The 13,536-nt window shown below is 38.2% G+C and overlaps 1 protein-coding gene across 1 annotated transcript in view; it reads right to left on the bottom strand.

Moving 5' to 3' along the window:
* ERP44 (endoplasmic reticulum protein 44) overlaps positions 1-13,536 on the bottom strand; it is a 92,321-nt gene that overhangs the window by 5,590 nt on the left and 73,195 nt on the right. Inside the window, exon 11 of the mRNA XM_060014432.1 lies at positions 86-188. Within this exon, the coding sequence (XP_059870415.1) occupies positions 86-188 (103 nt within the window). The remainder of the gene's footprint in view (positions 1-85; positions 189-13,536) is intronic.

The following is a 13,536-nucleotide window of genomic DNA, read 5'->3' as shown; positions in this document are numbered from 1 at the left end:
AAGCCTATGCAAGAGCTTCAGAGTCTCCTCAAGACTAATTGAAAAAGAAAAAGAGTTCCCACTGAAAAACAAACAAGAGTCCTACCTGTCCTGGGGCTGTATCAGTTGGGTCAGGACCATGATGGAATTCTCTGTGTAGTTTTCCAGAATGTAAGTCAAATACGAACTGCTTGAGTTTTCCAGGAATTCTAAAACCAAAGTAAAATAAAAATTTAGCTTAAATTATTTAAATGGACTTATATCTATTTTACCAACTTCACAACATTAAAAACAATTTTTAAAAAAACTTACCTACAATTCCACCATCCTACCATAACTATTAACAAACAGGCCAGGTACATGTCAAACATTTTGACACAGTTGTAATCATGGTATGTAGATACTCAATTTTGCCTTCTAATGCTTGCATTTGTTTTATAGACATTTTTCTATGCTTATTGTAACAGATGCATCAGAGTCTATCAAGATGCTGTCCTAAGACTTACTCCCTTACTGTTGGGCATTAATATATTTTCCTTAATATATATAACTGCAAAACTTTATGTTCTGCAGAATTACACTAAAAATAATAGGGGCTCAAGGGAAAAATAGTGTTAGGGACTAACCACTTAAAACTATGTAGCTTTGTAACCAGAGTACTACTAAGAGCCTAGAGCAAAAATATTGGCACCCTTCAGCCTCCTCCAGCATTTGAGCCCTGTGTCAGCCAGGTGACCCTATGTAACCTTAACCTGGAGCTTAGCAGTCCTCTTCTGAGATGTATGTAGGTCCTTGAGGGCATTCACTGCCAGCACAACCAATTTTATCAAAATAATCTAAACCAGGGTGTAGCTTTTTCATGTTTTTCTTAAACGGAAGGGGAAATTTCTTCACAACTTCTTCAACCACACAGGCAGTTTCACAGTGTTCACAGCTTAACACTGTGAAAAGCAAAGCACTTCTCAAGGCCATGAAAGTGGCCTTTTTTTTTTTTTAAATGTCTTCATATACCACTAAGGCATTGTCTTTTATGGTGAAAAAGGTTTCTTTGGTGGCTTCATACTATTCTGAGGAATATAACATGAACCAACACAACTCACTATACACTTGACATCATTCCCATAATTCCCAATCATTGTAATGAGCAAATCTGCAGTACAGAAACATGCACTGTAGCAAAACAGACCAATATAAAGCTAAGCAGATTTATGTATCAGCCGTTTTTTCTTCATAATTGTTTCCTCGAGTTGTATCTGATAAAGTAGGAGTAATAAGTTAAAGAATAAGAACTTTAAACAAAGTGTGGGCAAATTATAGGCACAAAACATCGATATTTACTGCTACTTGTCTACCTGTTTGTTCTCTGAAGTCTTGTCAGCACATCTGTCTTTGTTTATTATTAAAATTTGTTTCACTAATTTGATAAGTAAAAGACACCAGCATTTTAATTTCCATCTCTTCAGAAATTAAGCATTTTTTCCTTTGTTTTAATTTATATTTCTGCTCATATGAATTGTCCTCTACCGAGATCAATTAAAATTCATTATATTTTTAAATAGAAACACTTTGTTTTTCATAGCCATTACAAGAATTAAAATGCAGGTCCACAAACACTTTAATTCCTTCAATAGAACTGACTTTTTAAATCACTACTTTTTTGGTAGCATACCTGGCTTGTGTTAATATTACCAGTTTCTTTTTCTTTTTATCCTCTCCTGAGGTCCTGCAAGTGCTGTTTCTTCTCTTCAATAACTCCCACTGAGATGTAACAGCCAATAACTTCATTGTACACCCATTTTGGCTCCCCACTAGCTCCAGTGCAACAGAGGCCAGCAGGTGCCAAATGCACAGTTTACAAATACAAATGACTGTCAGGTAGCTGTATTGACAGAATGCCTCTGAAAGGTTCTCTGGTACAGAAGAAATTGCATATGCACTAGAGATAAACATTAAGAGGATATCAATTTAAATTTAATCTGACATCATCTACTGTCACCCACAGGAAAGTGCTAAAATATATCCATTCAATTCAAAGAACTGCAAAGAATCTATAATGTTTAAGATAAAGCCCCTGCTAATTTGTTATTTTACAACGTTCAAAGATGATCACAACCAATACAGTGTGAATTGCTTCTGCTAGTCGAGCAGTAATTTATAATTAGATCTTAAGTGTAACAAATTCATAGAGTACACTCAAAACAGATTTTTCCCCAGCTTGAGTTTTTTCCCCTTGTCAACATATGAGAGAATTGTGAGCAAAAAGCAAAGACGAGAGATAGGATGAATCTGAATTGATGTGGTAGAAAACAGATTACAAAAGAACTCTTATCTAGCTTGTGGCTAGAAATTATCCATCATTAGGTAACAATCAGTGAATAAACAATATATTGTCAAGAAAACAACATGGTTATCCGTTAAAAAAGGAGAATAAATGGACCCTTGCTGTAATAAATTCAATTATATTTTCACACTTTAAGGTATACTTTTTCTAATCAGAACACCTAAGTGTTTCTCTCCCATCCTCCACTTACGTTTTTGTTTACAGTATTTATTTTTAGGTGATGCAAAATTTATACAGTGAAATGCACAAAACATGTTAAGTGTTTCATTTAAACGAGCTTTGACAAATGCATACAAGGTGAGAAGTATTTTTATTATTTTTAAAAATTTACATAGAGTAGAATTCATTTGGGGGGCTTAAGTTGTATGAGTTTTAACATAGGCTTATAGCATCTTGTTACCACCTCCAAATAGGATACAGAACCAACACCCTTTTTTTTTTTAACTCATATCTTCCTCTTCCCCTTAACTCCTGCTGATCTGTTCTCTGTTCCCATAATTTGCCTTTTCCAGAATGTCACGGACATGGAATCATACAGCATATAATCACGAGACTGGCTTCTTTTACTTAACATACTACATTTGAGATTTAACCATTTTGCTGCACGCATAAAAATGTTTGTTCTTTTATTTATTGAATAGAATTCCACTGAGTGGATATACCACAACTAGTTTATCCATTCACCCACTGAAGGACTTTGGGTTCTTTCTAGATTTTGGTGATTGTGAACAATGCTACCACAAACATTTGTGCACAGGTTTTTGTGTGAACGTAAGTTTATTTCTATAGGAAAAATACTGGATTACATGGGTGGTGTATGTTTGACTTTTTAAGAAAATGACAAATTGTCTTCCAGAGTGGCTGTATCATTTTGCAGTCCCACCAGCAATGTATGAGAGTTCCATTTGCTCCATATCCTCATGAACACCTAGTATTATCAGCATTTTAATTTAGCCATTCTGAAAGATGTATAATGGGATCTCATTCTGGTTTTAATTTGCATTTCTATAATGAATAATGATGTTGAGCAATTTTTCATGTGCTTATTTGTCATTCATATATCTTCTTTATATTCTAACAGTATCTTTTGTGGAGCAAAAGTTCTTAACACCATGAAGGCCAGTTTATCAATTGTTTTCTTTTATGGATGGTGTTCTATCTAAGAACTCGTTGTCTAACACCAGGTCATGAAGAGTTTCTCCTACATTTACTTGTAAGAGTTTTACCTTTCAATTTTGGTCTGTGATCAATTCTGACTTAATTTCTTTTTTGGTATGAACGTGTTCTGGTGGTCCAGCACCATTTATTGAAAAGATTATCCTTCTCCACTGAATTGTCTTTGCACCTTTAAAAACAAATCAATTACTATATTTGTGTGTCTATTTCTAGATTCTCTTTTCTGTCCCACAGCTCTATGTACCTACTTTTTCACTGATATTACACTGCCGTGATTATTTTAGCTTACAGTGTATCTTAAAATTGGGTAGTATGAGTCTTCCAACTTTGTTTCTTTTTCAATAGTGCTTTTGGTATTCCAGTTTTACCTTGCCATATAAATTTTAGAATCAGCTTTTCTCTATCTATAATAAATCTAGCTGAGATTTTGATTTAGACTGCATTAAATCTATAGGTCAGTTTGGGGAGAATTGATATCTTAACAGTACTGAGTCTTCCAATCCATGCACACAGTATGTTTCTTCATTTCTTTTGGTCATCTTTGATTTCTTTCATCAGCATTTTGTAGTTTTCAGCATATAGATCCTGTACATATTGTGTTAGACTTATACCTAAATAGTTCTTTTTTTTTTTTGGCGGTACGCGGGCCTCTCACTGTTGTGGCCTCTCCCATTGCGGAGCACAGGCTCCGGACGCGCAGGCTCAGCGGCCATGGCTCACGGGCCCAGCCGCTCCGCGGCATGTGGGATCTTCCCGAACCGGGGCACGAACCCGTGTCCCCTGCATCGGCAGGCGGACTCTCAACCACTGCGCCACCAGGGAAGCCCCCTAAATAGTTCTTTAAAATTTTTTTCCTTTGGAGCTATTATAAATGATACTTCAAAAGTTTAATGGTTTCCAACTGTTCTCTGTTAGTGTATAGAAATAAAAGTGATTTTTTAAAAGTTGACCTTGTATTCTGCTAAAAGCACTTATCAGTTCTAGAAGCTGTTTTGTGAATTCATTGGGAGTTTTTACATACATAATCATGTCATCTACAAAGAAAGATAGTTTCTTTCCAGTCTGAACACCTTTTATTTATTTTCTTGTCTTATTGTACTTGCTAGGACTTCCAGTATGACATTAAATAGAACTAGTGGAAGTGGGCATATTTATCAAAAACAAGAAAATACTTAGGAAGAAATTTAGCCAAGGAGGTAAGATATCTGTACACTCAAAACTATAAAACACTGATGAAAAATGACATAAATAAATGGAAAGATACCCTGTGTTCATGAACTGGAAGATTTAATATTGTTAAAATGTCCATACTACCTAAAGCAATCTACAGATTCAACACAATCCCTACCAAATCCCAATGGTATTTTTCACAGAAATAGAAAAAACAATCCTGAAATTCATATGTAACCACAAAAGACCCTGAATAGCCAAATCAATCTTGAGCAAGAACAACAAAGATGGAAACATCACACTACCTGATTTCAGCATATACTACAAAGCTGTAATAATCAAAACAATATGGTACTATTATAAAAACAGACACATAGATCATTGGAACAGAATAGAGAGCCCAGAAGTAAATCCAGACATTCACAGTCAACTGATCTTCCACAAAGGTACCAAGAATACACAATGAGGAAAGGGTAGTTTTTATTTTAATTTATTTATTTATTTTATTTTTGGCTGTGTTGGGTCTTCATTGCTGCATGCAGGGTTTTCTCTGGTTGTGGCGAGTGGGGGCTACTCTTTGTTGCAGTGCACAGGTTTCTCATTGTGGTGGCTTCTCTTGTTGCGGAGCACAGGCTCTAGGCACGCAGGCTTCAGTAGTTGTGGCTCACGGGCTCTAGAGCACAGACTCCGTAGTTGTGGTATAAGGGCTTAGTTGCTCCAAGGCATGTGGGATCTTCCCGGACCAGGGCTTGAACCCGTGTCCCCTGCATTGGCAGGTGGACTTTTTTTTTTTTTTTTTTTTTTTTTGCGGTACGCAGGCCTCTCACTGCTGTGGCTTCTCCCGTTGTGGAGCACAGGCTCCGTACGCACAGTCCCAGTGGCCATGGCCCATGGACTCAGCCGCTCTGCGGCACGTGGGATCCTCCCGGACCGGGGCATGAACCCATGTCCCCTGCATCGGCAGGCGGACTCTCAACCACTACGCCACCAGGGAAGCCTGGCAGGTGGATTCTTAACCACTGTGCCACCAGGGAAGCCCAAGAAAGAGTAGTTTTTTAAATAAATGGTGCTGGGAATCACATGAAGAGGAATAAAACTGGACCCTTACCCAATTTTATTTTGTATATCTCCCTCACACCATATACAAAATCAATTCAAAATGGATTTAGGACTTAAATGTGAGACCTGAAACTGTAAAACTCCTAGAAGAAAACATAGGCATAAAGTTTCTTGACATTGGTCTGGGCAATGACTTTTTGGATATGACCCCAAAAAGCACAGGCAATAAAAGCAAAGATAGGGCTTCACTGGTGGTGCAGTGGTTGAGAGTACGCCTGCCGATGCAGAGGACACAGGTTCGTGCCCCGGTCCGGGAAAATCCCACATGCCGTGGAGCAGCTGGGCCCGTGAGCCATGGCCGCTGAGCCTGCACGTCTGGAGCCTGTGCTCCTCAACGGGAGAGGCCACAACAGTGAGAGGCCCATGTACCGCCAAAAAAAAAAAAAAAAAAAAAAAAAACAAAGACAATGCAATTGTATCAAACAAAAAAGCTTCTGCACAGCAAAGGAAACAACAGAGTGAACAGACAACCTACAGAATGAGAGAAAATATATGCAAATCATATACATGGTAAGGGTTTAGTATCCAAAAACATAAGGAACTAACACAACTCAATAGCAAGAAAACAAAAGCCTAATTTAAAAATGGGCAGAGAACATGAAGAGACATTTCTCAAAGGACAATATATGAAGGGCTAATGGGTACATGAAAAGGTATTCAACATCACTAGGCATCAGGGAAATGCAAATCAAAAACCACAATGATTTGCAAAATGCACAATGATTTTACAAAACTCACATCTGTTAGAATGGTTATTATCAAAAAGACAAAAGATAATAAGTGTTGGCAAGAATATGGAGAAGAGAGAGCCGTTGTATGCTGTTCATGGTAATGTAAACTGGTAAGGCCATTATGGCAAACAGTATGGAGGTTCCTCAAAAAATAAAAATATAACTACCTTATGACCCAACAATCCCACTTCTGAGTGTATACGCAAAGGAAATGAAATCAGTATCTTGAGATATCTGCACTGTCATGTTCATTTCAGCATTATTCACAACATCCAAGATAGAGAAATAACCTAGTGACCATCAATCAATGAATGGATAAGGAAAATATGGGTAAAGTTTATATACACACACACACACACACACACACACACACACACACACACACACACACACACAATGCAATGTTATTCAGCTTTAACAAGGAAATCCTGTCATTTTTGACAACATGGATGAACCTGAATGACATTATGCTAAGTGAAATATGAAAAAACAACTCACAGGAGCAGAGGACAGACTGGTGGGCACCAAGGACTGAGTGGGTGGGAGACATGGAAAAGTGTTGGTCAAAGGATACAAAGTTTCAGTTATGCAAGATGAGTAAGTTCTGGAGATCTAATGTACAGCATGGTGACTATAGTACTAATATTGCATTGTATATTTGAAATGTGCTAAGAGAATAGACCTTAATTGTTCTCACCAAAAAAAAAAAAAAAAGTAACTACGGGAGGTGATAGGTTAATGAACTTGACTGTGGTAATTATTTCACAATGTATACATATATCAAAATATATCTTAAATATATGCAATTTTGTCAGTTATACCTCAATAAAGCTGGAAAAAAAAGTGAGGGGACATATAATTTGGAGTGGAGAGGGAACCAATCTATGTGTGTTGAGCCAATCAGATCCTGGAGGATGTGAACTAAGAGATATAAGGAACACAGATGATTTGATTAGAGTTACAAAGTCATATAGAGTTACAAAGTCAAAGAGTTATAAAATCATATAGAGTTCATGCTAAGTCCTGTCATGATAAATCAGAACCACATCCATGGGGCCTCCCTGGTGGCACAGTAGTTAGGAATCCGCCTGCCAATGCAGGGGACACGGGTTCGAGCCCTGGTCCAGGAAGATCCCACATGCTGCAGAGCAGCTAGGCCCATGCACCACAACTACTGAGCCTGCGCTCTAGAGCCCGCGCACCTAGAGCCAGTGCTCCAAGACGAGAGAGGCCACTGCAATGAGGCCCGTGCACAGCAATGAAAAGTAGCTCCCGCTCACTGCAACTAAAAAGAAAGGCCACGCACAGCAACGAAGACCCAATGCAGCCAAAACTAAATTAAAAAAAAAAAAAAACAAACCACATCCATGCAGAAGTTACAGCACAGCAGCAGCAGAAGCTGCTATCCAGAGAGAAGGATGGAGCACTTGTGTGAAGACGGAAAAATATCGTATATCTATGCTGTCAAATACAGGAACCACTACCCGCATGTCGCCACTGAGCACCTCAAATGGGTTTAGAGTGCCTGAGAAACTGACTTAATTTATATCATTTTAATTAATGTAAACTTAAGTATTCATATAGGGCTAGTAACTATCATATTAGACAGCACAGTACTATGATCATTATTAGAAAGGGTGAAAGACAAGCACAATCAGTAAAAGACAATGAAAGCACCAAAAAACAACGGGAAAACGAGGGAAAATCATGATGGTGTCACAGAACTCAAAGTGTTCCACAGCACCCAAAACTATAAGAATGTTAATGAGGATGAATCAGGTAAAGTCCCATTACTAGCAGTGTTATTTATTTTTTCATGGGAAAAACCTGGATTTCAAACAACAGGGGTTATTTAGACAAATCATGAAACAATCCATTCAAAGGCAAGCTATCTGACCATTAGAAATAACAGAAAAATATTAATGACATGGGAAGATGTTTATGTGGATAAAAAGAAAATTCATAAAATAGCATAGCTCTAATTTTATAACACATGTATAGATCTCTTGTGGATTTATGGGTGATTTTTAATTTATTCTTTGGCATTTTATCAACTTTAAGAATTATCCACAAAGAAGATAAAATTTTTATAATCAGAAATAAGGAACAAATGATATACTTAACACACACATACAAAGAGAGTAGACATCTTTGCCTGGTTCCTGATCTTAAGGGGAAAGCATTCAGTCTTTCACCATTAAATATGTATTAGCAGTAGGTTCTTTGTAAATGTCCTTTATCAGATTGAGGAAGTTTCCATATATTCCTAGTTTGTTAAGCATCTTTGTCATGATGGATATTGAATTTTGTCAAATGCTTCTTGCATATGTTGATGTAATCAGTATATGCTGAATTACTCTCATTGATTTTTGAAGGCTGAATGAGCCTTGCAAACTTGGGATAAAGCCCACTTGGTTGTGATATATTATTATTCTTTCATACACTGCTGGATTCAATTTCCTAATATTGTTTTCTACTTTTTGACTCATACAATAATGTAGTTTGAACTCATTCAATGTATTACAGTGTAAAAACACTGTATCTTGCCATTTAAGTTACTTAACGTCTTTGAGCTTCAGCTTTCTGATATGTAAAATGAGAACAACTGCTTTATTTAACTTAACTATTGTTTTTATAGTCTAACAGACTTGGATTTGAATCCAAATATATTATTGCCTATAATAATCATAGCTAGCCTTCTAATAGCACTGACCATGTATCACTGTTCTAAGAGCCATAGATATATACATTCATTTAATGCTCACAACAACCCTATTAAGTAGATGCTATTATTATTCCTATTTTACCGATGAGCAAACAGAGGCATAGAGGTGGTAAGAAATTGCCCAGGATGATATAACTAATAGGTAACAGACTGGGATTTAAATCTAAGCAGTCCGGATCTAGAGTCTTGTGCACCTAACCACTATGCTATATCGCCTCTATAGTGACTCCACTTCAGTAAAGTTTATAAATCTCTCAGAGCTTAACTTCTTTATTGTAAAAGTGGAAATAATACCTATCTTCTAAGCTTGTTATAGATTAACTGAAAACACATACAAAAGTATAAAGTAAGGCTGGTACAGTGCCTGGCTCTGTCAGTGTTTGATGTCTATTTTGCTGGCAGGACCAAATAAGGTAAAATATACTGGAATGATTTGTAAAATAAAAAGTACTTACAAATACTACGTATCCATATCAGTTGTACGATAAGTACGGTATATGAAAATAAAAATGGTGTTTAGGGACCTGGAACACTGTGTATATTGCCCAGTGGTTGACAGGAGAGACACATTCAGAGAATCAAAAGTATACAGATAAATAGGAGAGGTGGGGAATAGGGCAGATGGGTAGTTGATAAATATTAGGATATATTCCAGATATATACATTCAAAGTAGTCAAACTCTTAATCTTGTAATAAGCAGATGAAACTAAAAGCAAAGCACTGGATGAACATCTACTAATGCCATTACAAAGCAGTTAGTATAACAAGAGATAATAAAAACTAAATAAGGTTTGCCTTTTAAAAAGATTTCTCATGAACTGGTTTGCAGGGCAGAAGTTGAGACACAGATGTAGAGAACAAACGTATGGACACCAAGGGGGGAAAGTGGCGGCGGCGGGGGTGGGGGGGGTGGTGTGATGAATTGGGCGATTGGGATTGACATGTATACACTGATGTGTATAAAACTGATGACTAATAAGAACCTGCTGTATAAAAAATAAAATTTAAAAAAAGAACATAATAAAAAAAAGATTTCTCGGCACCATTTTTTTTTCAATCAAGAAAAGCCTGATTTGGGTAAAAAAAAAAGAACCCCCTAGACAATGAAGAACAAAACCAGATTCTCAGGGTTAAAGGGGAACTTAACGGTGACCTGATTCTAAACATTTCTCTTACCTGTCCCTCCAAGTTCTTTACCATTTCATTCAGTTCCTGGTTGGTTCCCTCTAAGTTCAACGAGACAGGCTAGAGTTCATCGTGGCAGACAAGCAAATTGCTGAATTAGGGAGATACCCCACCCCTGTAGTTTCAGTCTCGTCTCAGCTCACCACAACCACCCTCACCTGAGTACTTCAAGGAATTACGATCATAATTCTCAGTGATATAGTGATTTGGAAGAAATGACCTAGAGCCCAGAGTTGGGGAACTCATTAGCATTAGAGTAGCCTGTTAATTTTCCTAGGAGTGACCTGAAGTCTGTCCTGCTGCTTTTTCCCATCACTGGGGCTCCAGTGGCAGCTTACATAAGAACCCTTAAGCAAAGGAACAGATGGTAGGGTATTTGCAGGCCACAGTTTTTTAGAAGGTAAGATTCTCTAGAAAGCCCTTCCACAGTCTTATACCAGACCCCATCATTTATTCTCTTCTCTCGGGACTGGAGAACATTTCCTAGACCTACCCTCATGTGCTCTTGGGCTTCAAAACTTCCCCCCATTCCCATCTCCATATAAAAGTTTTTCCTTTACATTTGGCAAGAGACCAATCTGGTCAATCTATAGAAAAAACCTAAGGATTTAGAGATCTGTGATTTAGTTTCCGGTACTAGCAATACTGTCTCTTCAAACATCTTTCACATTCACACTTACACTGCTTTTATATATACTGAAATTTAACTGCTTTGGTATCAAGTGTTATGAGCTTGGGATTTGGGGGTTCAGTATACTCTGACATGATTCCTAGCCCTGCCACTAATTAGTTGTGCGGCCTTGCTGGTTACCTTACCTCCCTAACCCTCATTTTCTCTGCAAGAAGAGATGAATACAACACTGGTTAGCACCTCGCCCTGCCCCCACCATGCTACAGTGCCTGCCTCTAGCTTGGGAGGAAACTGCAGCATAAATCTGCTTTGTCTCTCCTTACCACAACCATACGTCCCCCACTTAACCCCAGAAATGCCATGCTACTAAGCAGAAGTAATAGTAATTACACCAATTTATGGAAACTGTTGATCATTTAAGCCTTAATTACCATGCAGCACAATGACAATTACACAAGCCATTACATGTGTCTGATTCACTTTGCTGCATGTTCTGATTTTTAACACTTATCTATTCACATAGGCTCAGTTTGTAGCTCACACAGCATATGCCTCTTTACAATTAAAAAAATATTAGAGGAAATAGTGCCTAGGAGGGGAAATCAGGCACCTAAGGGAGAAATTAAAGAAGTAATTTGTTTCAGAGCTTCAAATACAGTCACTTCTCTTATCTCCGTCCCTGCTCACAGGACTAACCACTTGCAGGATGGGAGAGGATCATTTCCCATTTCCATATTTCTTTGGGGAATCTTATTGACTCAGTGTCTTTTGGCACCAGGGCACAAGCAGAATGCTGCCAGCTGATAAATTAGCTTTTCTTGGTCAAGTGCCCATCTCTTGGTCCAGTGAACTATGGTTGGAGGATAGGGGGACTGGGTCATGTGATAAATAATATGACCATTTACCTTAGTTTGGATAGTCTAAGAAACAGACACCAAGATGGGATTGGAAGTGCTAGAGTGTTTTAAACCCGACTTCAGAACTGGAGGAAAAAACTTAAGATAGCCAAGATAGAATTCGTCACAGGTTTCCCTTCACGTGTAACAACATTCCTAGGAATAAAAGCCAAAGTTGGGCATAGTTTGGTTGCTGATTGGTAAACCTAACCTGAGTCAACATCCTATTGACTTCCGCTAATTTGAGACTTCATAATTAGGGCTGTAAATTTCCAGTGAAAGGAAGAAGTAAATAATCAACCCAAGATTTATCCACTACCAAAGGTAGGGAAATGGCCTGATAAGACTTTATGCAAATGACCCATGAATAGGGCAGCATTTTAATGCCAAGCACAGTCACTGCCTGGAAGCTCTTGCAGCGAACTCAACCACTAGAACAGCTGCCCCCTCTCCTAAAAAGTTTGTTCTTTTATCTTGAGCTTGCAGCCTCTGGAGGCAAGCCAATGAAGTAAGAGGAAAAGGACATGCAATCAGCTAAGACATTTCTGTCTAGCACAACAGTCAACGCTCACACAGTTGCTAAGCGGACTGTATGAGTTCCAATTTTTATCCAAATAAATGCCGGATTTTAGGGAGATCTGGATCTTTATGGTGGATTTCTGGGAACAACTACTCTTCCTTTTTAAATCCAGCACAGTCCTGCCCTCTCAAACTATCCCCCGGCTCCTCACTCAGCAAATGATCTTGCTTCCTTAGCCACAGTTAAAAACAAGAATCAGACAGGATCCTCAGCAGTTTTCTGCTGCTGTCGCTAACACCATAATCCCCAAAAAACCCAAAGAAATGCTGCACCCTTCCTTCTCTTTCTCACTAGGGAGGGTAGGTTATTTCCTTTCCTTTGCCCCTCATTCCCTCTGTGCTCCTTACGACTTTGCTTTATCAGTGAACCCCTCTTTTCCCTATCTCTTCAATAAATCCATTTAATTCTGTCCCAACAAGCATTTAATCATATTTAGTTTCTTGTTACCCTAAGGGGAGTGGGGGGAAGAAAAGCTAAAACTTTACTTCACCCTATGTCTCTCTGGAGCTATCTCCCTATTTTTCTTTCCCTTTAGAGGCTAGCTTCTTGCAAGAATCTTCATGTCAAATCTTCATTTCCTTACCAAACACTCTTCAATTCATTGCAATACAGCCTTTTGAGGGTCACATCTAACAGATGCTCCATCCTTATCTTCTGGTTGAGCATTCCTTCCTGCTAGAAGTGCTCCTCCCGCAATTACCATATTACTCTTTTCTGTTTTTTCTTTCACTTCTTTGATTCCTCCCCCTCTTCGGTCTTCTGCACATGTTCCTTCTTCTATCCTCTCCTTAAATGTTGGTATTCATCAGGGTTCCACTTTCAACCCCGTTCTAGGTCATCTCATCTGTTTCAGTAACTTCAACTACATCCCCATGTGTTCAAGACCCAGCCCTTATCTCACTGTTGAATCCCAGAGCCATATAAACTCCTTTCTGGACACTCTTCTCCTTTGTAGCCCACAAGCACCTCAAATTCAATATGCCAAGAAAAGGAACTCGTCAT

The sequence above is a fragment of the Delphinus delphis genome, chromosome 6, assembly GCF_949987515.2.
Source record: "Delphinus delphis chromosome 6, mDelDel1.2, whole genome shotgun sequence".
NCBI lineage: Eukaryota > Metazoa > Chordata > Mammalia > Artiodactyla > Delphinidae > Delphinus > Delphinus delphis.
The sequence above is the reverse complement of the archived record's forward strand: the minus strand, read 5'-3'. Positions and strand labels throughout refer to the sequence as shown.